Source organism: Kogia breviceps, chromosome 12 (assembly GCF_026419965.1).
Source record: "Kogia breviceps isolate mKogBre1 chromosome 12, mKogBre1 haplotype 1, whole genome shotgun sequence".
In the NCBI taxonomy this organism is placed as follows: Eukaryota; Metazoa; Chordata; class Mammalia; order Artiodactyla; family Physeteridae; genus Kogia; species Kogia breviceps.
Window position 1 is genome coordinate 92,145,152 of NC_081321.1, and position 25,408 is coordinate 92,170,559.

At 50.1% G+C, this 25,408-nt stretch overlaps 1 protein-coding gene across 2 annotated transcripts in view; it reads right to left on the reverse strand.

Moving 5' to 3' along the window:
* Window positions 1-19,137: 19,137 nt before the first annotated feature.
* Window positions 19,138-25,408, reverse strand: part of CACNG2 (calcium voltage-gated channel auxiliary subunit gamma 2) — a 113,949-nt gene continuing 107,678 nt past the window's right edge. Inside the window, exons 3-4 of one of the 2 annotated variants that reach the window (XM_059080790.2) lie at window positions 24,822-24,962; window positions 19,138-23,309 (exon numbers count right to left, since the gene is read on the reverse strand). In XM_059080790.2, coding sequence (XP_058936773.1) covers window positions 22,774-23,309; window positions 24,822-24,962 — 677 coding nt within the window. In that variant the 3' untranslated portion in view covers window positions 19,138-22,773. The remainder of the gene's footprint in view (window positions 23,310-24,821; window positions 24,963-25,408) is intronic. The other variant, XM_067010121.1, reaches the window with a different exon arrangement.

Sequence of the window (25,408 nt, forward strand, 5' to 3'; positions counted from 1 at the left end):
CAGCAAAAACAAACAAACAAACAAAAAAAACCCACCAAAAAACAAAAGACATGATCCGAGCAACTCAGCAAAAGTACATCTCCCCCTATATTTTAGCACATATTACAACTTACTATTGATATTGAGTACATTATCATTAATTGAGTCCTTATTTATGTGCCCAGGGTAATGTGCTAAATTCATTTTCTCATTTAATTCTGACAAAACCCCATCCATTCATTCAACAATTCCCCAAATATGTATCACCAGGCACTGTTCTAGGTGAGACAGCAAAGCCTCTGCCTCATGGAGCTGACACTCTAGAAGCAGAGACGGAGCCTAAACAAGGAAACAAAAATATTTCAGAGCACGAAGAGAACTATGAAGAAATGTAGCGGAGCTGGAGGGCGAGGAGGGATGGAGGGAGAAGCAGCTGTTTTAGGAGTGGTGGTTGAAGATCTCATTGAGGAGATAGCTCTTGAGCAGACACAGGGATGATGGGACCAGGCCAGCCGTGGGTAAATCTGGGTTCCTGTATGTTTCTTCTATCACATGGAGCACCCTGAGGGGGTGGGGGTAGGGCCTGTGTTCTCAGTTGCTAGAACAGTGTCTGACAGAGAGCAGGTGACCAGTAAGCATTTGTTGGCTAAATCAGTGAATAAAGGGATCGAAATTGGTGTGAGATCATTTATTCAGCTTGCATTATAAGAACCACCACTTTCGCAGCAGGACCCTGTGTATATAATGATCAATAGTGAGAGTCTTGCTTTCAAAGAGCTTCTGTTCTAGCTGAGGGAGTGACTGCAAAAGCGTTTTCTAAACTACAAAGGGGAGACCCATAGGTGCCTGCCAGGCCCTCCGTATTCATACCCTTATGTTGTGTCTAGAAGCAAGAGGCACCATTATTACTGTTTTCTGATCAGCCCTTTGTGCTGTTCTGTTCTGTCCCGTCCCTTCCAGATAAAACAAATGCATTTTCTAATAGGAACCTCCAGTGTTTTAAAGAGGGAGCTAGCATTTATTGAGTGCGTACTGTATGCCAGGTGCTGTGCTAGTGCTTTACATAAATCGTCATCTCTTCAATTCTTTCTAAGAGTTCTCTGAGACATTCTTGCAGGGGGGAGAGGCAGGCTCAGCGCGGTTGGGTACTTGGCCCAGTGAGTAAGTGGCTGCACTAGGATGTGAGAGCAGTTTCATGCCTTAAAAGCTCCCATCCCTTCCAGGGTGGTGGAGAAGGGCTTTCCTGAGGTTTGGGTTTTCTTTTTCTCGCCATTCTTCTGTCTCTTGCCTCTGCTCTCTGATTTACTCAGACCCTTCTTATCCTGGATATCAGTGGCAGCTCCAGAATTTCCCCATGGGAAGGACATAGTGAGAGCAATCTGGTGGAAAGGGGGAGCCCCGGGCTTGTCTTGAAGCTGTGTTTGCATAGCAGATGTCCTGCTTTCACTGGGGTTGTATGTTTATTTGGGGAAGGCACTCTGGAGATTGTGAGGGGGCTGAGCCTGTTCCTTAAGCCATCTCCTGGCAGAACTGCTGAGCATCCAGACAGGACAGAACTGGGAGAAGGGGAAGGGATGGGAGAACAGCACCGATTTCTTGAAGGCTTTCTATGTGTGTGGCATCTCATGTATTTTGATTATTCTAGACTGTGAGGTGGAAGGTAGTTGCCAGCATCTGTAGTATGCTCTGAGAACTTGGCCAAATTCAGGGTGACCATATAATTTACCATCCAAATTGGGGCACTTTTTGGGAGAGAAGGGGTCACTATCAATAATTATGCCAGACACAAGGTGTAAACGGGGACTGTTCCTCGCAAATTGGGAGGTAAGTTCACCCTAGGCAGGAAGGAAATAAAATTGGCCTCTGTTCTGGTCATCTGTTGCTGTGTAACATCTCTCCAGAATCTGCTGGTTTACAACAATCTGTTTATTCTTTCTCTTGGTTTCTGTGGGTCAGGAATTTGGGAAGGGCTTGGCTGGGTGGTTCTGGCCCGGGGTCTCTCAGCCAATGGTAGTTAGATGTCGGGGGAGCTGGAGTAGCTGGGGGCTGGCCAGGCAATTCTCCTTTTCTCTCTCTCCATTTCGTCTCAGGGTCTCCCTATGTGGTGAGTCCACATGGAGAGTTTGGGCTTCCTCACCACATGGTGGCCTCAGGACAGTCAGACGACTTATATGGGGCCGAAGGCTTCCAGAGGAAATATTCTGAGTAATCTGGGAGCTACATGGCCTTCTACGGTCTGGCCTCAGAGGTTACACAGCATCAATTCCACCCCCTCCCCGGGTTACCAGCGAGTCACAGGCCTGCCCAGGGTCAAGGCACAAGGTTCTAGAAGAGCACGTGGAGCGGGAGATGCTATCGTGGCCACGGTAGGAGCAGCAAGTCTGCCGCAGATGTAAACTGGCCTTTTGTAAGAGTCACCAGTTGGTTCTCCGCAAATGTGTGGCTGAAGAGTTGGGGACACATCAAATGCCAGAGTTTCTGAGCGAGTCTGGCCGGAAGGAGTCCTGGAATGGTTTACAAGGGAAACTGATCACAGGGGATGGAGGAGGGACTGGAGATGTAGAAGGGGGAGGGTCCTGGAGCCAGAGCTGGCCCTGTCGAGGGGGCTGGAGTGTCACCCCATTTCCTGGGCAGGAATGTCCCCTCAAGCTCCGTCTGCTGCTGAGTGCTTCTTCAGAATAACGCTGTCGCTTGTTTGGACTCCCTCCTCTCACGACCGTGAATCCTCACAGAGCTTTTACTGAAGGGGAGCATGTGCTGGTCAGGCCCACAAAAGCGCCGGGTCCTGCTGGCGGCTCTATTTCTTGTGCTGTCTATTAACAGATGCATCATCTGTTTATGCGTCAGCCTTGCAAGCCCCTGCCTTGTGTGCAGACTTACCCCAAACTGCAATGGACTCACCAAGGCCTCCTTTGGGGACCTGTCAGTGTGGCCACCCCCTTCCAGTGCAGCAACCTTGTGTGCCTTCTAGGAACCGACACAGGGATTACTACCCCATTTTATAGATTTGAAAACAGAGGTGCGGTCAAGACGAATGTCTTGTTCAAGGTCAGCCAGCTGGTAAATGTGCAATTGGAGTGGAACCCCAGGTGTGCTTGAAACCAAAGCTGACACTCATATACAATTCCAAGGTCCGAAAAAGCTCTGAAAACCAAAAGCTTTCTCATGAGGTTGGGGCAAGCATTTGATAACAAACCCGATGTGAATTGGATGTGAGGTTACTTATAGTCTTTCTTTTATCCCACTTAGCATGAATATGTATACATTTTTCTGTATAGGGATATTAAAGAGTTTATACTGTGTATGAAAGGGTTTATGGAGTACTGCCCCAGAGCTTGCTGGGAGTGTTGTGTAATGTACAGTAGACCCACCATAAAACCTTTCTGAAATCCAAAGAATTCTGTTAGCAAACACATTGAGCCCCAAGTGTTTCAGATAAGGAATCGTGGACTTGTACCAAACTTTTCTGTCTCAGCGATGCAAAGGGCACTACCTCCATTTTACAGATGAGAAAGACTGACTATGGGGGAAGTGGTGCCCAGGCCAACTCTGTGGAGCCGCAACATTTTACCGTCCTGCAGGAGGGTGCGCCGGGAGGGAGGGAGGCCTTTGAATCACCAGCCCACCCCAGCCTCCTAAGAGCCTTGTTGCCCCAGCAAAATTTTAAAAATAGAAAACCTGGAAGGATTAAAGCATCCCAAAGGATGCTTTAAGTCCCCCTGGAAGAGAGGGAGGCTTGCTGTAGGTTCCGACGTCTGGCATTCACATTTATTTTTTATCTCAGCTGGATGTACACTCACCCATCACAGGATCAGTTCTCAGAATAGAGAGGTACCTGTTGAATCATCCACCCCACTTCCTGCCTGGTGCGGGCATCTCTCCAAATGCTGAGCCATCCACTTCTCTGCCGTGGCCTGAGATATATCAGGATTTGCAGCCCTGGTGACAGGAGACAAAATAGACTCCCATTTCCTTCGGAACCATTTAGCTAGTTTAGAGAGTGCTTGACTGTTTCAATGGGATGAGCGAGAGCCAGGCTTCTCCTGGCTCCTCCTCTCTGCCCTATACATTTTCCTTTGTGAGAAGCTGGGGTTTGTTGTTCTGGGGTAAATGGTAAACACTGACTTTGGCTTGATCTAGCTGTATAGCCTTGGACTAGTACGTACCCCTCTCTGAACCTCAGGTCCACTTTCTGCAGTGCATGCGTTGTTCTCTGTTTCTGCCACATGCCCTGGCTCCCACTGTCCTTAAGACTGGAAACCATACCTGGCAGCTTCCCAGAGAGCTTTATCGGGGCTAAGTGACTGCAGGTGATATTTAAGGGCGGGGGGGTGGGGCGTCTCACGGGGCAGTATGGTATCACAGCAATGCAAGCAGAAATTTGTGGAGACAGACTGCCTGAATTTGCATCCTGGGTTATCACTAGCCACGTGACCTTGGGCAAGTTGTGTGACTGTCTGAGCCTCGGCGTCCTCATCTGTAAAATGGGCAGAATCATAGTAGGTAGGTAATGGGAATTAGGTCAGATAATATGTAAAGTGCTTAAACAGTGTTTGGTGTGCAGTAAACCCTTAATCCATGCCAGCTGGATTGGCATGGTCACCAGAAACCTGTAGGGATTTGACTGGGGCAAGATATTGCAGCATTTCAAAAGCAATCTCTTGTCGCTTGTGGGGAACCAGTTCCTGAGCTGCTCACTCAGAGTTCAGAGAGGGAGACCCAGATGTGCTCTCAGGTAGCCCAACGTCTAGTGGGAAAGTAGGTGTGACTGATCCAGGGGCTGCAATACCTATGAAGTGCTTAATGAAATAGAGTTTGAACTACATTTAAGATGCAGATTTCACATAAAAATCCAGAATTTTGGCTTCTCTTAAGATCGAGCAACACTGGGTTGGCTTTTCTGCCTGAGGATAAGAAGCTGGCACTGCATACGGGCTGCCCACAGACCAGGGGCTCTCTACCACAGTCCCCACTATTCCTTATTGCATCGTATTTGACCCACTTCACGTTCATGAATGTGTGCTGCCTGGCCCCCCGGGAATTTGCAGATAAATTACAATGCAATGCTGTAAGTGCTGTGGGAACAGGATGAGGGATAATTCAGCCTTGGGCAGTCAGGAAGAGCTCCTCAAGGGAGGCAGAGTCACAGCTGCTTCTCTCTAAAACCTGCAGAAGCTGCTGAACGCCCTCATCTTTACGGGTCAAGGACGCTAATAGAGGACACAAAGGCAGAGCTGGCAGGGATCTCTGACATAACCAAAGCTAAGTGGCCTGGCTGAGGATGGCACAGCTAGGGCAGAACCAGGACTGTCAACCAGAAATAGCTGGGGGCCTTGGGTGTCAGGAGAATTTGTACTCTGGACTCTTCTTTTTTTTTTCCATTTGTTTATAGTAGGCCCTGAACCGATACAGTAGTTAACAGAACATTTTAAACAATTGTGTGTTTTCAGGTTGTTTCTGTTCTTTGGTTATTATGAATAATGCTACTATGAACATTCGTGTACAGGCTTTTGTGTGGACATAGTTTTTCTTAGTTATATGCCTAGGAATGGAACTGCTGGGTCATATGGTAACTCTATGTTTAAGTTTTTGAGAAACTGCCGCCGTTTTCCAAAGTGGCTGCATTATTTAAAAAAATCTCACTACCAGTGTAGAAGTTTCACCCTTCTCTCGTGCCTTGCCAGTGTTTTGATATTGTCCATTATGTAGTCTGGAGTCTTGAATTTGAGGCCTGTCTCTGCTACTTACTTGCAGCATGACCTTGGATAAGTTGTTTCATCTCCTAAAACCTCGGTTTCTTCATCTGTAAAAACCTCTAAGGATTCTGACCTCAAAGGAGCATCCTGAGGGCCAAATAATGAGAAAATGGATGGGGGGACACTCATAACCTCAAGAGGGCTCTCGACACGTGAGGGTCATTATAATTGTTGCAAATTAGCCACCTTCCCCTGCCAGATCTGTCACCATCTCTTCGACAGAGACCTTGAAGGGGACCTGCCCCCCATTTTCCTTTGCCAGTGCCTTGTGGGAGCGGGCATGGCCTTTTTCCAGCTGTGGCCCCAGGAAGGGAGTGTTTTGGGATTCTCTTACCTTGGCTGTCAGCAGGACTCCGGGTGCAGAGCCCAAGGGCTCCCCTCTTCCAAGGTCAAAGGAGGTACTGAGCTAGAGATGGGAAGGAAGCAGAATTTCCTGGGAAAAAGAGGACAAATGTCAATAATTCCTTAATTTTCTTCAAGACCCCTACCCCTGCATATCAGGGGCTACCTTGAAACCCCTTGTCAGTAGCTGGAACTATTGAGGCAGTATAGCATTGTGGTTGACTATCTCGATTTGGGGGTCACCTTGTCCGGAGGTCAAATCTTGGCTTTCCTCCTTATTAGTTGAGTGTGTGTTTTGGCAAAATTGTAAACATGCCTAAACCTCAGTGTTCTCACCTGCAAAATGGGATTCTTTTTACTTATTTATTTTTATTGAAGTATAGTTGATTTATAATGTGTTAATTTCTACTGTACAGCAAAGTGATTCAGTTATACATATATATACATTCTTTTTTAAAATATCCTTTTCCATTATGGTTTATCATAGGATATTGAATATAGTTCCCTGTGCTATACAGTAGGACCTTGTTGTTTATCCATTCTCTGTATAAAAGCTTACATCTGCTAACCCCAGCCTCCCACTCCAGCCCTCCCCCAACCCCCTCCACCTTAGCAACGACCAGTCTGTTCTCTCTGTCTGTGAGTCTGTTTCTGCTTCGTAGATAGATTCATTTGTGTCATATTTTAGAGTCCACATATAAGTGATATCATATGGTATTTGTCTTTCTCTTCCTGACTTACTTCACTTAGTATGATAATCTCTAGTTGCATCCCCGAATGGGATTTATAAAAGAACCTATCTTATAGAGTTTTGTGGAATTAAATGAGATTATACCCTAAAGGGTTAAGCACAGTGAGGAGTTCAATAAATGCCAGTTATTGGTATTATTGGAAATAGCAATAACTATCATGTTTGTACATGATTTTACCATTTATGAACTAGTTGTGCTTTTCTTATCCCATTTGATCCTCACAAGAACTCTTGAGGTGGCCAGTGTAGGGATTATGACCTCACTGCACAGATGAGAAAACCGGAGCCCAGAGAGGGCAGCAGTCTGCTCAAGGTCACACAGCTTATGAGTGACAGAGCCAAGTTCAAGTCTTCTCAGATGAAGGAATGACAGTGTTGTTCACAGCGCCAGGCCAGTCCACCTGAAAAGGTGGCTGCGCTGCTCCTTGGGCACACCAGTTTTCCCAATGACCTCTTCATAGAGAAATAATCCAGTGTTGCTTCAGACCCTCGTTGCCCCTGTTTATACTCTGAGCCTGTACCACCTCTGAGGGTGAAGAAATTTCTCCTTGTTCTGTGGTGTCAGGCTGATTTTTCCTTGCATTTGTCCTAAAACGACATCCATGGGTTCCCAGCCATCCCTTCCCAGCCTGTTGACCAGCGGGAGGTCCATTGTTCTGAGTTGTGGCCACAGGATGGCGCTGCTCGCCAAGGCGTGAAGAGTCCTAACCAGCCCTTGGACTGCATTTCAGCGCATTGACGATCAATTAAACACCTACTCTGTGCAAATCGCTGTGGCTGCTGAGGAGAGGGCTTCAGTTATTTATTAATGCTCTCGTAAGCTATAGAAATAGCAACAGTAATAACATTGGTACAGATTTTCATAGTTCATTGAACAATTCTCGTACGTTCCTTTTGCCAAATAATCCTGATATTTTAGGTGAGGTAGGTCTCCTCACCCCCATTTGGGGAGGAAACTGAGGCACAGAGAGGTGACAGGACTTGCATAAAGGCACAGAGTGACACATGACAGGCACTCGATGAATCATAGGTGGTGGATTGAATGGGGTGGACCCGGCAACCATCTTTTCCATGCCATTACTTGTCTGGGAGGGCAGGGGCTATCTTATCTGCCTTTCTGCCCCACTCCTAGGACGGTGCCTGGTCGAGGGCTTCAGCAGAACTCTGCAGCAGGGAGAGGGGAAGCAGGGGGCTCCCTGCAGGCTGCTCAGTCTCCCTGAAGCCGCAGTGCTGAACGGCCAGCCAACTGCAGCTCCCAGGCCAGGCCTGGAAGGCTCTCTGGGTGCACTCAGGCTGAGAGATGCAGCCTCTGGCTTGGAGCTGGTGGAAGACACTGCAAAGAGAGGTCACTGCTTTCACCACAAGGCATGGGCAGGGCATGAGTGACTCACCATAATTTGGCCTCTGACGGCTGCCAGGAGGCCGAGGGGACACGAATTGCTCATTCGTTCATTCACTCGTTTATTCATTCAACAAACATTTCCCAAGACCCTGCTAAATACTAGGGATACAGAAAATGTATCCATACATTTGAAGTGAAAAACACAGCCCCTGTCCTCTTGGAGCTTTCAGAGCAGCAGGGGAGACAGAGGGTAAATAGTGAACAATACAGATTGATAGGTGTTGCTCAGAGGTCTGTTCTAAGTGCCATGGGGGTGACTGAGTCCACCAGGGGCAGGAGGACAGGCTACACAGAGGAGGGAACTTTTGCAGGATCCTGAAGGATGAGATGAGTTTTCAGATTACCAGGCAAAGGGAGTGCAAAGGTGGAGGGAAAGAAAGAGGGGTGATGGCAAGTGCACGGAAACAAGAGCTGTCAAAGGCCACTGGGCATTTGAGGATGGTGAGAGGTGCAGCTGAAAGATGGGGCCAGCCAGAGAGGGGCCATGAAAGCCATCCTCAGGACAGTGAAACGTGTCTCGTAAACGTCAGGGAATGTTTCAAGAGTTTTAATCATCGTGCCGGGAGCTAAGCTAAACTCTGGGATCCAAAGTGGAACGTTGTGGTTCTCACCATCTCCCTGGTCGGGGAGGTAAGATCCCACAGGCTGCGTTGTGCAGCCAAAAAGAAAGGAGCTCAGAGTTTCATGGAGAAGGTGGACAAGGAGAAAACCGTCGCTCATGTTTCCTGAGCCCTGACTCTTTGCCATGCATGGCACTAAGTGCTTCCTGAGCACTGGTTTATCACCTACCTTGCAAGATAGATACAGTGATCACCCCCATTTTACAGATGAGTAAACGGAGGCTTGGAGTACTTAAGTACAGTTGTCCGAGGTCAGAGAACTAGTCATGGTGGAGTCAAGGCTCGTCATTTTGGCCTTTGAATGGTCACCTTTTCTAAAGTTAATTCATTCGTGTTATATAGATTTTTAATGTATGTGGTTCCAAATTCAAAAGACGCCCAGTGAAGTTGGTTTCGCTTGCATCCCTGCTTCCGGCTCTCCCTCCCCAGAGGTGACCACTCTTACTAGTTTCTGGTGTTTCCTTCTAGAGATGTTCTATCCAGACTCAAGCACAAAAGGTAAGAAAAGACAAGTGCATGTGAGTCACAAGCGTGGGCTTTGGGAACAGCCTGCAGGGGGCTGAATCCTGACTTTTTTGTCTGAGCTTTAAGAGTGTTCTCATTAGTTGAGCAGCGGGGACAGGAGGGTTTGGAGGGAGGGCGGGGGTGGCAGGGTGTGTGTGTGTGACGGTGCCGGGCTGGACTTGGGGGGACGGTGTGGTGATGGGATGGAGATGAGGGAGGCAGGACCGTGGGACCTGGAGGGAGACTGAATGGGGGCCCAGCAGGGAACAGAGGCTGCGGAGGGGTTGTCATGCAGGCAGGTGTCTGGCAGGGCTGGAGGTGCGCTAAGAGGGACACAGGATGGCCCCTGGGGCCGGGACAGTCCCTGTCTGAGGCCTCATGTGAACTCCTGGAACAGTTCCTGCCCATCGGGCCACGCATCAGAGCTGAGATACTGGCAGTGGACTGACAGGGAGGCCGTGGGCTCTGGAGCCTGGAGGTCTGGCCCAGGTGGCCCACGGGGGAATCTGGGCAAATCCTTGGCCGAAGGAGTGCCCAGTCCAGGGAATGAGCTGGCCTTGAGGCTCTTCTGCTTTGCAGTTCAGTCCTTTAAAGCATCCATGCCTTGGAGGGAGTTGGCTGAGGATTTTCAATATGTGCCTTTTGGTATTGATCCACTGGAGCTGAAGCTGGCCGGGGAGTGGCAGGAGAACGCCGCAGTGTTATTAGTGCGGAGGACACGCTGTCATCTGTCAGTGTCACCCTGGTCGCAGCTGGCCGGGGAGCCACCCTGCTGTTAACTCCTGCCTTCCCAGCAGCCGCCGAGCACACAACCCGCACAGCACCCTCACCGGTGCCTCCGTCTGTGCCTGTAGGAGGCGGAATGTGGGTGTTTACTCTTTTCCTATTTTCTCTGGCATGAGCCCTCCGCCCCAGTCACAATGATTTATTCAGTGTTTTCCAAACATACCCGGGACATTCCTACCTCTGTACCTTCAGTGACCAGCTTTCCCTACCAGCTCTGGTCACTGAATTTACTTTCCATCCATCCATCCATCCATCATTTTAGTATCTAAAAAAACCTATCCATTTTTCCACTTCTCAGACCAGCTCTCCATCATCCATCAATCCATTCAATCATCCATCTACCCACCTATCCGTGAGTCTATCCATCCATCCAGCCAGCTATCCACCCAGCACCCACCCTCCATCCATTCAACCTTGCAATTTAGTTCAGTCCAGTCAACTCAGCTCAGTTCAATTCAGCTCACCTTTGTTCAGTTCCTAAGATTCCTAGGTCTTGCCCTGTGCCAAGCAAGTGAAAAGCGAGTCATGTCTCTGCTGTCAAGGAGCCCAGGGAAGAGGCCTCCTCATCCTTCATGGCCAGCTTTGTGTCTCACTTCTGTTAACCCTTTGCCAGTCCCCTAAGCAGAAGCAATTGACTCTAAAGGGCTGTTCTGTGGAAGAAAGTTTAGTCTGGTTTTCACAAACTCCACAGGACAGAGCTAAGGCAAGGAGAGAGGCAAAGTGTGGGAAGGAGGTGAGACTGAGCTGAGCCAGTGGGGCAGGGATTTTGGCTCCATGGAGGGAGGAGCTTCCGTTCAGTGGTGAGCACTCTAGCAGACTGGTTGTGTACTGGGGGATGGAGGTAAAGAGAAGGGGGCGAGAGATCACTATTGGAGAAGTAAGTTGATCTAGGGGTGAAGACGTGAGCTCTGGAGTCAACAGCTGCTGGGCTTACTGTCTAGGCTCTACCGTATTGTTGCTGTGTGTCCTAGGGCACATATCTTAATCTCTCTGAGCTTCAATGTCCTCATTTGTAAAATGGAGATAATAATAGGATCTAGCTCATCATGTGGCTGTTATCATTATCATGGAAAATGCTTAAATTAAAGCCTGGCACAAAGGGAACGCTCAACAGCTTCTAGCTATGATTATTATCACTCTTTGTTGAGTACCAGCTACATCAGGGCACTGTGCTAGGAGCTTTCACATTCAGTGCCTCCTCAGAGCATCCCAGCCCCTAATCCTACATAGAGATCATTGAACCCATTGTGCAGATGAGGAAATGAAGGCTCAGGGAGGCTGTTTATTTTAAATTTTTAAAAAAATTTTATTTATTTTATTTTTATTTTTGGCTCTGTTGGGTCTTCATTGATGCACGCGGGCTTTCTCTAGTTGCGGCGAGTGGGGGCTACTCTTTGTTGCGGTGCGTGGGCCTCCCATTGCAGTGGCTTCTCTTGTTGCGGAGCATGGGCTGTAGGTGTACGGGCTTCAGTAGTTGCGGCTCGCAGGCTCTAGAGCACAGGCTCAGCAGTTGTGGCGCACGGGCCTAGTTGCTCCACGGCATGTGGGATCTTACCGGACCAGGGCTCGAACCCGTGTCCCCTGCATTGGCAGGCGGATTCTAAACCACTGCGCCACCAGGGAAGCCCTAATTTTTAAATTTTTAAATTTTAATTTTTTCGTTGTGCTGCTCGGCATGTGGGATCTTAGTTCCCCGACCAGGGATCGAACGTGCATCCCCTGCATTGGAAGCACGGAGTCTTAACCACTGGACCGCCAGGGAAGTCCAAGGCTGTTTCTTGTTCACGTCACACAGCTGGTTAAGGATGGAGCTGGGCTTCAAATATAGGCTTTTCTAACTCTACTAATGCTCTCCTGCCGGCCCTTTTCTGCTGCCTTTTCAAGGCGTGCGTGCTCTGAGATGCCAGGATTCAAAGACTTTCAGCTCAGTTTCTGTTTGGGACACTCTTTTGGCCTTCCATACTTTTAGCCTTGATTGTTAATTATTGTTTCATGTGTTTTCTCTCTTTTCCAGAGAGTATGAGATCAAGAAAAATTTTTTCTTTTCTACAGCAACTGAAGTGTTGACTTAGACCATGAAAGCTACAGAATTTATGATGTTTCCCTTTTTGCCTTGCTTGCCAGGAAGCTTGTACTTTTGTCACATTGCTTCCTTCTCCTTTCCATGGTTTGGGTTTCTACCTTTGACATCCTTTTTCTTTATGTGTCTTTTGCTGTAAGCTCTTTCACCCTTGGGAGGAGCTTTTCATAAATAGACGTTAATTGAATGGAAAAGGGCAGATTACAAATCACAAGTGAATAACTCAAATAAAACTATGAATTTCAGGAAAGGGATGTGTTTTACTTATATCTGTCCCTCCCTCTGTGTCTAGCCATGGCTCTGGCTTGGTGAATTTTTCATGGAAACCTCAGTGGTGATTTTTCATGTCACTTCTGGGTCAGGGGCTGTCTTTGTACTTAGAATAAAATTCAAAGGCCTGCCGCATGAGGACCAACCCCTGCCCACTTCTTGCACCTCCTCCTGTGTCACTTGTCCCTTGCTCGCCTAGGATAAAGATTGGATCATCTTTTAGATCTACTCACAGGCCAAGTTCTTTCCTGCCTTAAGAAATGAGTATTTGCACACGCTGTTCCCTCTGCCTGGAACCTCCCCCTCTCTTCCATCCCGTTTTCCTGGTCCTCCCTCCTTACCCTTCAAATTTCAGCTGAAAGCCAGTGTCTCAGAGAGATTTGTGATTATATAATTATTTGATTCTTAACTTGCTAATTTTTCCTCTTCCCCGCTTGAACACGAGTTGCAGGAGGCTGGGACCATGTCTTTCTTGATCGCTGCTACCCGCAGCATTGAGCCTAGAGCGACATGTAATAGGGGCTGAATGAATGAATGGATGAACGAAAGGTACCAGAGCATCCTACGTTGTCCCTGAGAGCCAGGCTAGGGCAGCACCAGGAAGGAGGTGATTATGGCTCAGGCTCAACCCTCAAGGGCTTTCATAACTCAGAACTGTGAAGCCTCTTTTGGCATCTCCTTTGCACCCCAGACCCCCAGGCTCCTGCAAGGGAGAATTGCCCCCTCCCTTCTCCTTGCCCTTCTGTCCTCTGAGCAGCCCTCCACGAAGGCACCTGTGACTCTGTGTGCGTTTGTATGTGTAGATGATGGAGGTGGGGCAGAGTGGTGGGTGTGAATGAGGACTCTGGGCTCAGGGACCCCTAAGTTTGAACCCCAGCTCTGCCACATCCTGAGTACATCGTGAGACTTCGTCTCTTGAGTGTTCACTTAACTAGGAAGTACTATATAACTGTTGTTACGCACCAGGCACTGTTCTAATGCTTTTTATTCATTAACTTCCTAACGTAACTTAACCTTATGTGTTAGGTGCTATTATTATTTCCCTTTTGCAGATGAGGAAACTGAGGCATAGATACCTTGCCCGAGGGTGTGCCGCTAGTAAGTGGCTAGAGCCTGGTTTGAGCCTGGCCAATGTGACTCCAGAGCCCACCCTCTTAACCCCCAGAACTTTCTGCCTCTCTGAGCCTCAGTTTCCACATCTGTGAAGGGGGTGACAATACTTGCTTGCTAACCTATAATAGTATGTGATTTGGTAGTGCCTGGCATACGGTAGGCTCCCTCAAATTCCGGTTTGCTGTGGCAAGACAGAGAACCAGGGGTCTGGCCAGGGAGGGCATTAAAGCCTTTACTGTGAGGGCACTGGGGAGCCATTGAAGGTTTTCGAGTGAGGGAGTGACATAAAGAAGCAGTGGTTTAGCTCAAGTCCTACCCTTTCCCTCCCCTGGCTTCCTCCCTCCTCTCCCCCAGGAATCACCCTCTGACAGCTGACTACATCCTGCCTGACGTTGCTGTCTGAATTTCACATCCTTATGTCTTATCACCCCCGTGAGATCTTGAACTATTTAAGGGCCATGACAGGTCGGGCTCATCTCAGAGGGCTGCCTCGGAGAGCACATCCGTGGGCCTCTTTCCTTCTCCTCTTTGAGCAGTAGAGGTGGAGAGAGGTGCCTGGGGGTGATCTTACCATTTGCTTCTTATTCCCTTGGGATCCTTTGCATAGTAGTGTGGGTGAGGTGAGACAGACGGGTAACTCGGTGGGAGAGGAAGGAGGGAGAGAAAGCGAGGGAGACTTGGGGAAGGAGAGCCAGAGCAAGAGAGAGAGGGAGGCTGAAAGAGAGAGGAGGAGGAGGGCTGGGCTTATCGATTCAGGGCTGGGCACTCCTGGTGACAAAAATGGGCCATCTCACCTAGTGTGGCATTCCTCTGTTCTGACCGATGTTTTGAGCGCGTATAGACACACGAACATACACATATGCTACATGTGTCCATATAGATGCGAGTGCTTACCTGTGCCTGTAAATGCACAGATGGGTCTACCGGTGCATGTGGATTAAGTACGTAGAGAAATACTTGCGGCGGACAGCACATCATGCTGAAGCACCACCTGCTCTGTGTGCCCACCCATGTTAGTTCACCCTTCTCGCCGCGCCTTTGTGCAGCTTATCACATCTCTCAGCAAGCCTCTGTTTCCCTGTCCATGGTCCTGTCTCTACTGAGCGCTTCCTGCAGGAAAGTCCGTGTCCTTGTCATGTCTGTACACTTGGGACCTGGTGGAAGGGATGTGGTCAAGAAAATTTGACAGACTGAATGGATATGTTTGTGTGAGTGGATCTAATTCCGTAAGTGCGTGTTTGTGCGCACTTGCACACGCAGGCATGCATGCATATAAGACTATCTACATGCACACATGCTCACAGGCACACCCACTTTAGGGGCTATGAATGTGCCTCAGAGGTGTGCATGAGTGAACATATATGCACACACCATAGCGACAGCCTTATGCAGTGATATGTTGGTGTTTGACAATCAGCTCTTTATTAAAAAAGAATTGCCTGATTTGTAGCATTTGCCCATTTCTGTTGTGTAAACACTCCCATCACAGCCAATTTCAGGGTGCCAGTATGTTGTCACTGAACTCAGAGTGGAGAAGAGATGCACGTGGTGGGTTCGCGTGAGCCTGTAAGAGGCAGCCCTTGCACGTGCTGGATTTCTGTCTGTGATAGAGTGGCGGAGAGGGCAGGCAGGGCCAAGTTCCTCTGGCCTGGCCTGGGGGAAGTCCCTGCAAGCTGGCCCACAGACACTTCTTTCCAGAGCCTGTGCACCAGGGGAGCGGGGCAGTCGTTGGCTACCAGCCGGCTTTCTCAGCCTCGGCTTGGAAGCCGGTCCAAACTGATGCTCCTTGTTAGACAGGTCTAGACACTCACCAAAACAGCAGCCTTCTCTCAACCCTGGCAGACACTCTCAGAGCTTTTGGAATTTGGTGAGGTCAGCACTCCTGCGAGGAGGAATCTCTAAGCTTGGAGCATGAACGGAGGAGGGGGAAGGAAAGCTTCATACGTTCATCAGAAGGGGTGGCTGGGGATGCCGGAGGTGAGGTTCTGAGCCCAGCATCCTGCTTGAAGCCGATTCACTTTGCAAGTCTGGTTTGCAAGTTGCTTGACTTTTCTGGGCTCTAAATAGTACCTTTTTTCCCCATGAAGGGATAGGTCTTCTGAGCTCTACATCCCCTTACCTGACCCTCCGGGAGTAGGAGCCCTTGGATTGGACCCTGAGATCTATATTCAAAAGCCAGAGAGAGGATAAGCTGCCCCCAGACATGGGCGAGAGGGGCCCTGGGCTTTAGGGGACCTTGCTCTGGCCCTCCTGCCACCATGCCCGTCCCTGTGGGGGAAGAGTCCACAGGCCAACACGATGTGCTCACCGTGAGCCCACACCTCTCTCGTAGCCGCTTCTGTCTGGTGCCTGCTTTTCAGAACTTCTGCCCAAAGTCTCCTGAGCCAGCTTCCAGGGCTGGCCACGATCTGTCTTGAGGTTGGACTGGCCTGAACAGAGGCTGAGGAGTCGCTGTTTCAGGCGGCTGTAGCTGGAACTTGGATGTGCAGGCTGGGATGGGCAGCCCCTTTGCAGGAGAGGCCCCGAATGTGCCGGGTGGAGCTGGAGATGGGAAGGGCAGGGGGCCAGGCGGTGGGCTCCAAGCCAGGGTGGGCTTGCCCTGTGCCACTTTTGGGAACAGAATTCAGAGGGGGGTGAGAAGTCTAAATTCAAACCTCGTATTTTAGGTCATCAAGGAGATAGATTTGTCAGGATAGAGCGTATTTTAAAGTCAGTTAGTTTGATTTGTAGCTGTTAAATATTTAGATTGATGGTATGGGGGCCCCCATTTGACTCTTGCCCTCGGACCAGCAAATTTTTTTTTAAATTATTTATTTATTTTATGGTCTCTCCACGTGGCATGTGGGATCCTAGTTCCATGACCAGGGATCGAACCCACACCTCATGCATTGGAAGCATAGAGTCTTAATCACTGGACTGCCAGGGAAGTCCTGGGACCAGCAAATGTTAGGGGTGAGCTTGGAGGAAGAGATGCTTGAGATTCATGGGAAGCTTGGTGGTGTGGCCCAAGGGCTGAGTTGAGCAGGGAGTTGTGAATATTGGCCAATTCTAGAGGGGAGTCTTCCCGGGGCCCCGGGGTGTAGGGCTGGCCTTCTCTTAGGTCTGTGTCACTCAGGGCTCCTCTGCATGCCATCTCCTTTCTCTTGAGCCCCAAGGAGAGCTGTACAATGACTAAGCTTCCTGCCCTGCATCTTAGACAATGTCTTGTCCCCAGAGACCCTACCTCCTGGAGCTTATGAAGAAGCCCTGGTCTGTGTCAGGACTGGTGTTGTGACATCTGGGACCCTCCCTGGTCCCCATCACTGTGCGTTGTTATGGCTGTTTCTAAGGGGACCTGGTTACCCCTCATAGATCACACTTCTGGCTCTCCAGATGGAAATATTAAAATAACCAGGGCAGTGAATCCCAGTCATTGTAATGAATGAGACCTCCATGCTTTTTCTGGTCTGCAGTGGTAGATGTTAGGAGGACAAAATGAAGGTTTTTTTCTCTTTTCAGAGAGATGTATTATAATGTTTTCATTTTGAACAAGCTTTGGTCAGCTTTTCTTTTTCCTGTTTGTCATGGCATTTATATCCTTCTGAGTCAAAGATAATAAATTCAGTCAGGGTGGTGGTGGGCAGTTGGGCACGGGAAGTCCCTGTTAGAAGGAAGAGGAGAAGAAGCATTTTATAATTTGCCAACAGATGAGTACTTTTTTTTTTTTTTTTTTTGCAGTACGTGGGCCTCTCACTGCTGTGGCCTCTCCCGTCGCGGAGCACAGGCTCCGGACGCGCAGGCCCAGCGGCCATGGCTCACGCGCCCAGCCGCTCCGCGGCATGTTGGATCCTCCCGGACCGGGGCACGAACCCGCGTCCCCGGCATCGGCAGGCGGACTCTCAACCACTGCGCCACCCGGGAAGCCCAGATGAGTACTTTTTTGTCTGCTTTTAAAATCTTGGTTTGATTTTGAAATACCTTCCTTCCACCCATCCTATTCAATATGACAATTTTTAAAGTCCAAATGAACTAAGTTAAATGTATTTAATGCATTTTGAGAGGAGCAGGGGCTTGTGAATGTTGGCCAGTTCTAGAGGGGAGTCTTCCAAGGCCCCGGCGTGTGGGGCTGGCCTTCTCTTAGGTCTGTGTCACTCAGGTCTGCTCTGTGTGCCATCTCTTTTACAGCCTTCCTTCAAATAACTGACCCTGGCAGTTTGACCAGAACAGGGCCGGATATTGGTGGCTTAGTTCTTCAGCTGCCTTCCAATGGGGCCTTTCTCTCAAGTCAAGGGTCAAATCCTCCTGAGAGGTTAGCCTCCTTTAAAGCCTGAATGTTTGTGTCCCCCCAAAATACATATATTGAAACCCTAACTCACTATGTGATGGTATTTGGAGGCAGGGCTTTGGGGAGGTAATTAGGTTCAGATGATGTCATGAGGGTGGGGCTTCCACGGTGGGATTCGTGTCTTTATAATAAAAGAAGAAAGACCAGAGCTCGCTCTCTGCCGTGTGAGGAGAACACAGTGAGAAAGTGGCCGTCTGCAAGCAGGAAGATTGTTTTCACCAGGAATGGAATCTGCCGACACCTTGACCTTAGACTTTCCAGTCTAAGAAAGTCTGAGAAAAAAATGAGAAATAAGTGTCTGTTGTTTAAACCACCCAGTCTGTGGTACTTTGTTACAGCAGCTTCAGCAGACTAAGACACATTGCATCTTGCCTTTCACATTAGGAGAGTCCCAGGGCCCCCTGCTAGACCCTCCCCATTTGTCTCCCAATCCACAGTCCCCTCCAAGGAGCACCCCTGTACGGGGGCCCTCTGAGTGCAGCGGCAGGGACATGTCCATTACGGGCTGCACACTTTCACGGGGAAAACTGAAACCCTGGAGTGTCACTGGAATGTTGATCGGGGCTGGTTTATTCTAAAACTGAAAACTCAAGGAAAACTCATGCTCATGGCCTTCAAATATCTGAGGGACTGTTGTGCTAAAAAGAGAAGGGATTCATTCATTGTTGCTGGAGTCAAAGGAAGAGGTGGATTGAAATTCATTGTGGGGAGGAGACTGTTACCAATGGGCACTACCCTGCTCGGGCTGGGGCTGCCTAAGGAGGGAGTGAGCCCCCTGTCACTGGAGGTGTGCAAATATCAGGGATATTTAAGAGGAAACTCGTGACCTTGGGACTAGGGTTATTCTACTGCCTGGCTTCTAAGCCTCCCATCCCTCAACTGAAATCTGAGAATGTGAGTTCTCAGATTTCGGCTTTAGGATGGCTTTTTTTTTTTTTTTTTTTTTTTGCCGGCCTCTCACTGTCGTGGCCCCTCCCATTGCGGAGCACAGGCTCCGGACGCGCAGGCTCAGCGGCCACGGCTCACGGGCCCAGCCGCTCCGCGGCACGTGGGATCTTCCCGGACCGGGGCACGAACCCGTGTCCCCTGCATCGGCAGGCGGATTCTCAACCACTGCGCCACCAGGGAAGCCCCCTAGGATAGTTTTAAATGAGATGTCAGAAGTTGGGAAAGCAATGAAAGAAATCCACCAAAGTGAGGACCAAGCTGTAAAAAAAATCTTTATTTCATGTACCAGGATTCTTTTCTTTTTTTTTCTTTTTTTAGTTTTCAGCTTTTTAAAATTTTTTTCTGTTAACAGTTTGGAAAAAAAAAATAGGACCCACCAACAAAATAAAATGGAGGTTGGTTTCTTGAACTGGTTTGAGCTGGACATGAGCAATCGTCCACCCTGGCAAGTGGCGCCTTTGCAGTCCTGAGCCCAGCTCCTTCCCTCCAGGCCCCCTAGCCCTTTTACGCCACACCTGGTTGGCCTTCTTCAAGGGGACCCAGGCCCCAGGTCTCATGGCCTGGGAAGAAGTGCTGACTGCCATCCCAGACACTCTGCCAGAACTCAGAGAACTGGGACCAGTTTTCCTCTTTGGACCGTGCCTGTGCATTTGCTGTTTTCTTTCTTTTCTCCCTTCTCTCTAGTCCTTGATCCTTTCAGGTTTCGGATCTGATGGGGCAGTGGGCAAGGTTGAAGTGGGGAGGGAGAGATTGTGATTTCTGCCCAGACTGAGAAATACTGGGTGGCCCCCACACCTGGCATTGGCCGCCATAGCTCTGTCCTGGGGCTCCCGGGGCCTCCCGTGCATTTCTGGGCTGGCAGACAGATGTTCTGTCTTGTGGCTCAGGCTGGATTTAGGGTCCCAGCTGCTACTGACCTGAGAAAAGAGCTTTCCTTTCCCAGACAAAAGATGGAAAGGGCAGCTGAGAGTGGGCAAGCCCCCAAAACTTTTCCAGCCACTTCCCCCAACCCCCCAGAGCTCAACTTAAGAAGCTTCAGGACAGGCCAGTGTGAAGAAAGAGACCAACCAAGCCGTGCTGATGGGGACAGCAGGGGCCCCAGCTTCAGCGGAGCGACTGGCAGGCTGGGCTGAAATGTGAGCTTGGGAAGGCGACTGGCTTTCTTTCATTCCGAAGTGGCCTTGTTGCTCTGGGAAGAAAGGGGAGCAACACGGGACGCCCCCAAACTTTAGTCCGTGGTCTCAGCTTAACTTTGGGGGTTGGCCCTCATGCCGGGACCAAACTTTGTGAATCTCTGCTCTCCATCCCTCAGCCTTCACCCCCCCCAGCAAACCTCGGAGGACCTTCCCTTTCCCTGACCTCTAAAGACAGTGGGGGAAGCCTGGTGGCTGATCTTCTCCCAAGCAAGTCCCCTCTGCTCTCTGTGACCGGGTTATGGCATTCAAGAAAGGGGACACAAAATCAAGAGGGGCTTTGGGGACTTCTGGTACCTTTCCCTCTCTGAACGGCAGAAGACGTTTGCTCACATGTGTGTATTTTTGCTTTGACATTGGATGCGGGGGCAGAGGGTTGGGAGCACAGTGAGGAGGCATATGGTGTGTGTGTGTGTGTGTTGTGTGTTGTGTGTGTGTCTGTGTGTGTGTGTGTGGCTGAGTGGCTGACTGATGTTTTGGGAATGTTCTCAATGTCTGGGGGCTGGATGGCAGCTATTTTGGTCATCCCTTGGCATCTTCCTCTGGGCAGGTGGCAGATCTTAAGAGTCATCGACACCAAGAGGAAGAATGGGCCTTTGGAGTTTCATCTGGGTCAATCCACATGCTTACACGGGGGGAAGCTGAGGCCCAGGGAAGCCACACAGCCAGGGATTCCAGAATCCAGAGCTGGATTCTAGACTGGTGCCCTTTCCTTGCATGCGAGCGGTGTGTGTGTGTGTGTGTGTGTGCATGTGCACGTGTGCATGTGTGACCATGGTGTGGTGGGAGTGTGCACATAAGCATAAAGGCCAGTATAGAGCTTTGTCGTCAATGGCTTTGGTGGGCATGCGTCAGTCTTCTCTGAATCCCGCCTCTGGTTGGGGAAGGGGATGGAAGGATATGGACTGAGTGTGTGTCCCCATGAGCGATTCCAGTGCCGGGCTTCGAGGACTGTGCATGCCTGTGTGTGTGTGTGTGTGTGTGTGTGTGTGTGTGTGTGTGTGTGTGTGTGTGTGTGCGCGTGCCTGTGTCTCTGTGTGTGTATGTCTGTGTGTGTCTTGTGTGTGTCTGTGTGTCTGTGTGTGTGTGTGTGAGAGAGAGAGTGGGGTGTGCGATCTGACTTGTGTAAACCGACTCTCTCTCTTTCACTTTAGTAGCACTTTCCTGGAGTAAGGAGGAGATCTTTTCTATCAGCCCCCTGCAGCTCCCTGGGGCCTTTCTCCTCTCCCTCCTGCTTGAAGCCCAGCTCTCATCTCTCACGGCAGCTTGTTTGTTTGTTTCTTAAAATGGATTTGTATATTTGTTTTCTGTTTCCTCTTTACAAGTTCCCTGCTAAATTTTAAGTCCCCCACCCCACCCCATTTTTTTGTTTGTTTTCACAGTTTAAAGCTGGAAAAGAATTAAAAGAAAAATACTATCTGATTTTCTTGCAAGTAAATCCACTTATTATATATTTACATTTATTTATAGTCTGTGGTTTTTTTATTAAAAAAAAAATCACCACTTGTTTTTCCTTTTTCTTTTGTAAAAAGAAACCTTTTTGCAGTGTCATTGTTGGACCCGCTGGGCCCTGAGGGGGCTTCAGTGAGTCCAAGGACCCCCAAAGGGTCTGTGAACCCCCCTCCCAAGGGGCTGGGGGCTTATGAGTCTGGGGGTCCACCATCGCCCCAGGGTCATCGTATGGCCCTGAGGTGAGGGGTGAGGAGGGAGAGATGCTTTATATCCCCCGGGGGGGTGGGCATCTCCTGCCCCCAAGGACAGGAGCTTGGGGCAGTGGCCCCAAGAGGCTCACCCTGAGGTTTTCCGGGCGTCTCTGCGAGCCACCAGCAGCCATCTCCTCTCCTTCCCTTCCCTCAAGGCCTAGGAAGTCATCACAGTGGGTTAAGGACCATTAAGGACTGGGAACCCTGGGGCCGGAGAAGCCCCAGGTGCACCCCCCTCCAGGCACCTTTCGGACAGGAGGGACCAGGGACTCTTGGGTCACCTGGAGGCTTACAATTGCCCCATCAAGGCTGGGTGGAGCCGGCTTGCAAGCCACCTAGCGTTCCTAGGGCACCCATGCAGAAGCTCCAGGGACCTGGCAGTGACCGGGAGGCTCACCTGGCCCCGGGGCCCCTGAGTCTCCACCCCCCCCACCACTCACCCAGGGAGGCAGAGCCCGCTTGGGGTTAAAGGGAACAGAAAAGTAACTCTTCCGCATGAAAAAAAAGTAACATAAAAACCCCTGATAAATGCAAAGAACATTTCCCTTCCTTTCTGCTCCTTCTTTTTTTTGCTTTAATATTATCTTGGTTCCCTTGTATGTTTTCATTTAAATTGGTTTTTATTAAACGTTAAAATAATGGTACATGGGAAATCATGCATTTTCTTTTAGATTTATTTTCTATTTTTAATTTTTATCCTCTCTCGCTTTTTTTAAAGTTTGTTTTTCCTTCCCTCGTTTATATTTTTGCACATTTTCTATTGTTTTGCTTTTTTGTTCCTCTTATATGTTGTTCTTTTTTTTTTTTTAAATTTACTTATGTTTTTCTCTTTTTTTGTGGTTTTTGCTTTTGGAAGGTTTGTCCCCCGTGGACGGTTTCGTTTCCTCCCCCTCCCCCCCCACCCCCCGGCCCACCCCGCGGGCCGCGCCCCTCCTCCCGGCTCTGCCCGGGACCGTGGCGGCGGCGGCGGCGGCGGCGGCGCTGGCGAGGCCCGCGGGAGCTTCATACGGGGGTGGTCCGGCGGTTGGCTGTGTTGGAGTGGAGAGAGTCTTTGTTCTCCTTCTGGATACAGTTGTGAACTTGGAGGAAGCTGTTATCCCTGTCGGAGTTGTAGGTGGCGGTGGGCGTGGTGGCGGCCTTCAGGGGGTCCCTGCTGAGGGTGTACATGGAGATCTCCGTGGACGGCAGGGTGTTGAAGCCCTTGATGCCCACGGGGGAGGCGTCCCTGGAGTGTGAGGGCTCGGTTGAGCGGGAGCTGGAGCGGCTGCGGCGCTGGTAGCGGTAGCGGTAACTGGGGATGCGGGTGATGGCGGAGGCCTGGAGGTAGTCCGTGGCGCGGGCCGTGGCCCGCAGCTGTTTGTGCCGGTCGATGAACATGTGCACGGCCAGCACCCCGACCATCTCGGCGATGATGAAGGACAGGGCTCCGAAGTAGAAGGACCAGCCGTACGAGTAACTATTCTTTTTGGAGTCGCTCTTGGAAGGGTCTCCGGCATTGGCAGATATGTACACTATGATGCCGATGATATTACTGAGACCTGCGGGCAGAGGGGGGGCGCGGGGCGAGAGGGAAGCAGAGAGAAGGATCGTTACTCTCCAAGGAGGACGCCAGGCCCCGGGCAGGATGAGGGACGGGGAACAACAGCTGGAGGGTCTTTCCCTGGTCCAGCGTTTTCGTGGCGAACGGATGGGCCGGTCTAGAGGGCTGTTGGCAAGCATCGCCTTACTATCCTATTATTCCATCTGGAGAGAGCTGCAAAGGGAAGAGCTGGTGGAAACAGAGCTGTGGGAAGGAGGGAAAGAAGCAAGGGGCATCCTACAGTGTACTGAGTAATAATAATAATGATGATGATGATGGTAATAATAATAGTAATAACAATAATATTGTTTGTTGAGCATTCACTACCTGCTTTCACTGCTGAGTGCTTTTCGAGGGGTTTGCAGATGAGAAAACAGATTGCAGAGAGGTTAAGTAACTTGCTCAAGGCTGCACAGGGATTTGAAGCTGGTGTAGCAGGGGGTTAAGACTGGCTCCTAGAGCCAGACTGCCTGGGTGCAAAGCCTCTGGCAAAGGAACCGTTGTCTGAGTTTCCATATCTGTACTGACGAACCTAGTTGCAGGGCAGGAATAAAGAGGTAGACATAGAGAACGGACTTGAGGACATGGGTTGGGAGGGCGAAGCCGGGGCGAGGTGAGAGTAGCATCGACATATATCCACTACCAAATGTAAAATAGTTGGCTGGTGGGAAGCAGCCGCATGGCACAGGGAGATCGGCTCGGTGCTTTGTGACCACCTAGGGGGTGGGACAGGGAGGATGGGAGGGAGGCTCAAGAGGGAGGGGATATGGGGACATGTGTATGCATATGGCTGATTCGCTTTGTTGTGCAACAGAAATTAATGCAGTACTGTGAAGCAATTATACTCCAATAAAGATCTATTAAAAAAAATAATAGGACTTAACTCCTGTTGGGTCATGGGGAGGATTAATACATGTGAATACATATGAGTTGATGCATGTGAGTTAATACGCATGAAAGCTGTTAAGTCTGCACGTGGTAGGTGCTGCTTAAACGTTAGTCGTTCTTAGTAACTGGCTCATACTACAGCCCATGTTCTTTTTCTGGCATCTGAAGCCAATGTGACTTGTCACGTAACTGGGCTGAGAAATGTGGTTTTGGGCGCCTGCCTGCTCCCACCTAGGTAGGACGGTGAGGGGAGAGGGCAAGTGAGGATAGGCCTAGTGTCCTGAGAAGATCCTGGGATTGGGGCCTTTTCCCAGGAGGTGGGAGAAAGATGCATCGTTGGGCTAAAGGACAGGGTCTGGGGATGGTCCTGGAGGACTCAGTGGAGGGCTCGGGCATTGTGTTGGGGCGGGAGCCCCAGCACAGCCTGTCTTCCTTGCGACTCAGCCCGTTGCAAGGCCCTGAAATTCCTCCCTGCTCTCCCATCCTCTCTCTGCCAGGTCCTCCCAGCCACTGGGCACCCAACCTCAGCCTTCTCCCCACTGGTGGGCCTGGAATCTGGCCCACCCGGCTCAGCAGCTGTTACCTGCAGACACAAAGAAGATGCCGGCACTCAGGATGACGTTGTGCCGAGTCTTGTAGAACTCGCTGGCTGCGATGCAGAGCCCACCCATGAAGAGCAGAATCACACTCAGGATCGGGAAGATGCTCGAGGCCCTCACAGCCCCTGGAGAACACGGAGGGTGGGGGAGAGAGAATGGCAAGGCTGTGAGACAGGGGTTGGCGGGGGGAGGACACAGGAGGGAGGAGAGAGAGCAGTCCACAGGAGCCGGCTGCGGGGTGGGTTATGGACCCAGGACCAGAGTGGAGGCTGTTTCGCAATACTAGAGAGGGAGGGAGAGGGAGCAATCCACTGCCTAGCTCACAGCCCTTCAGGGTCGCTCCACTTCCTCAAGGATCAAACCCCAGCGCTTCATGAGCCCCACAGGGCCCCGTGGGACTTGGTCTCTGCCCATGCCCACATTCCCTCTCGTCCAGCCATGGCAAACTTCCCATGACTCATTAATGCACGTTTCTGACTTTTGACATACTGAGCCTTCTTCCTAGAATGTCTTTCCTGCTCTTTTTCACTCAGCAAACTTCTATTCATCCATCAAAACCCAGCTCAGAAGT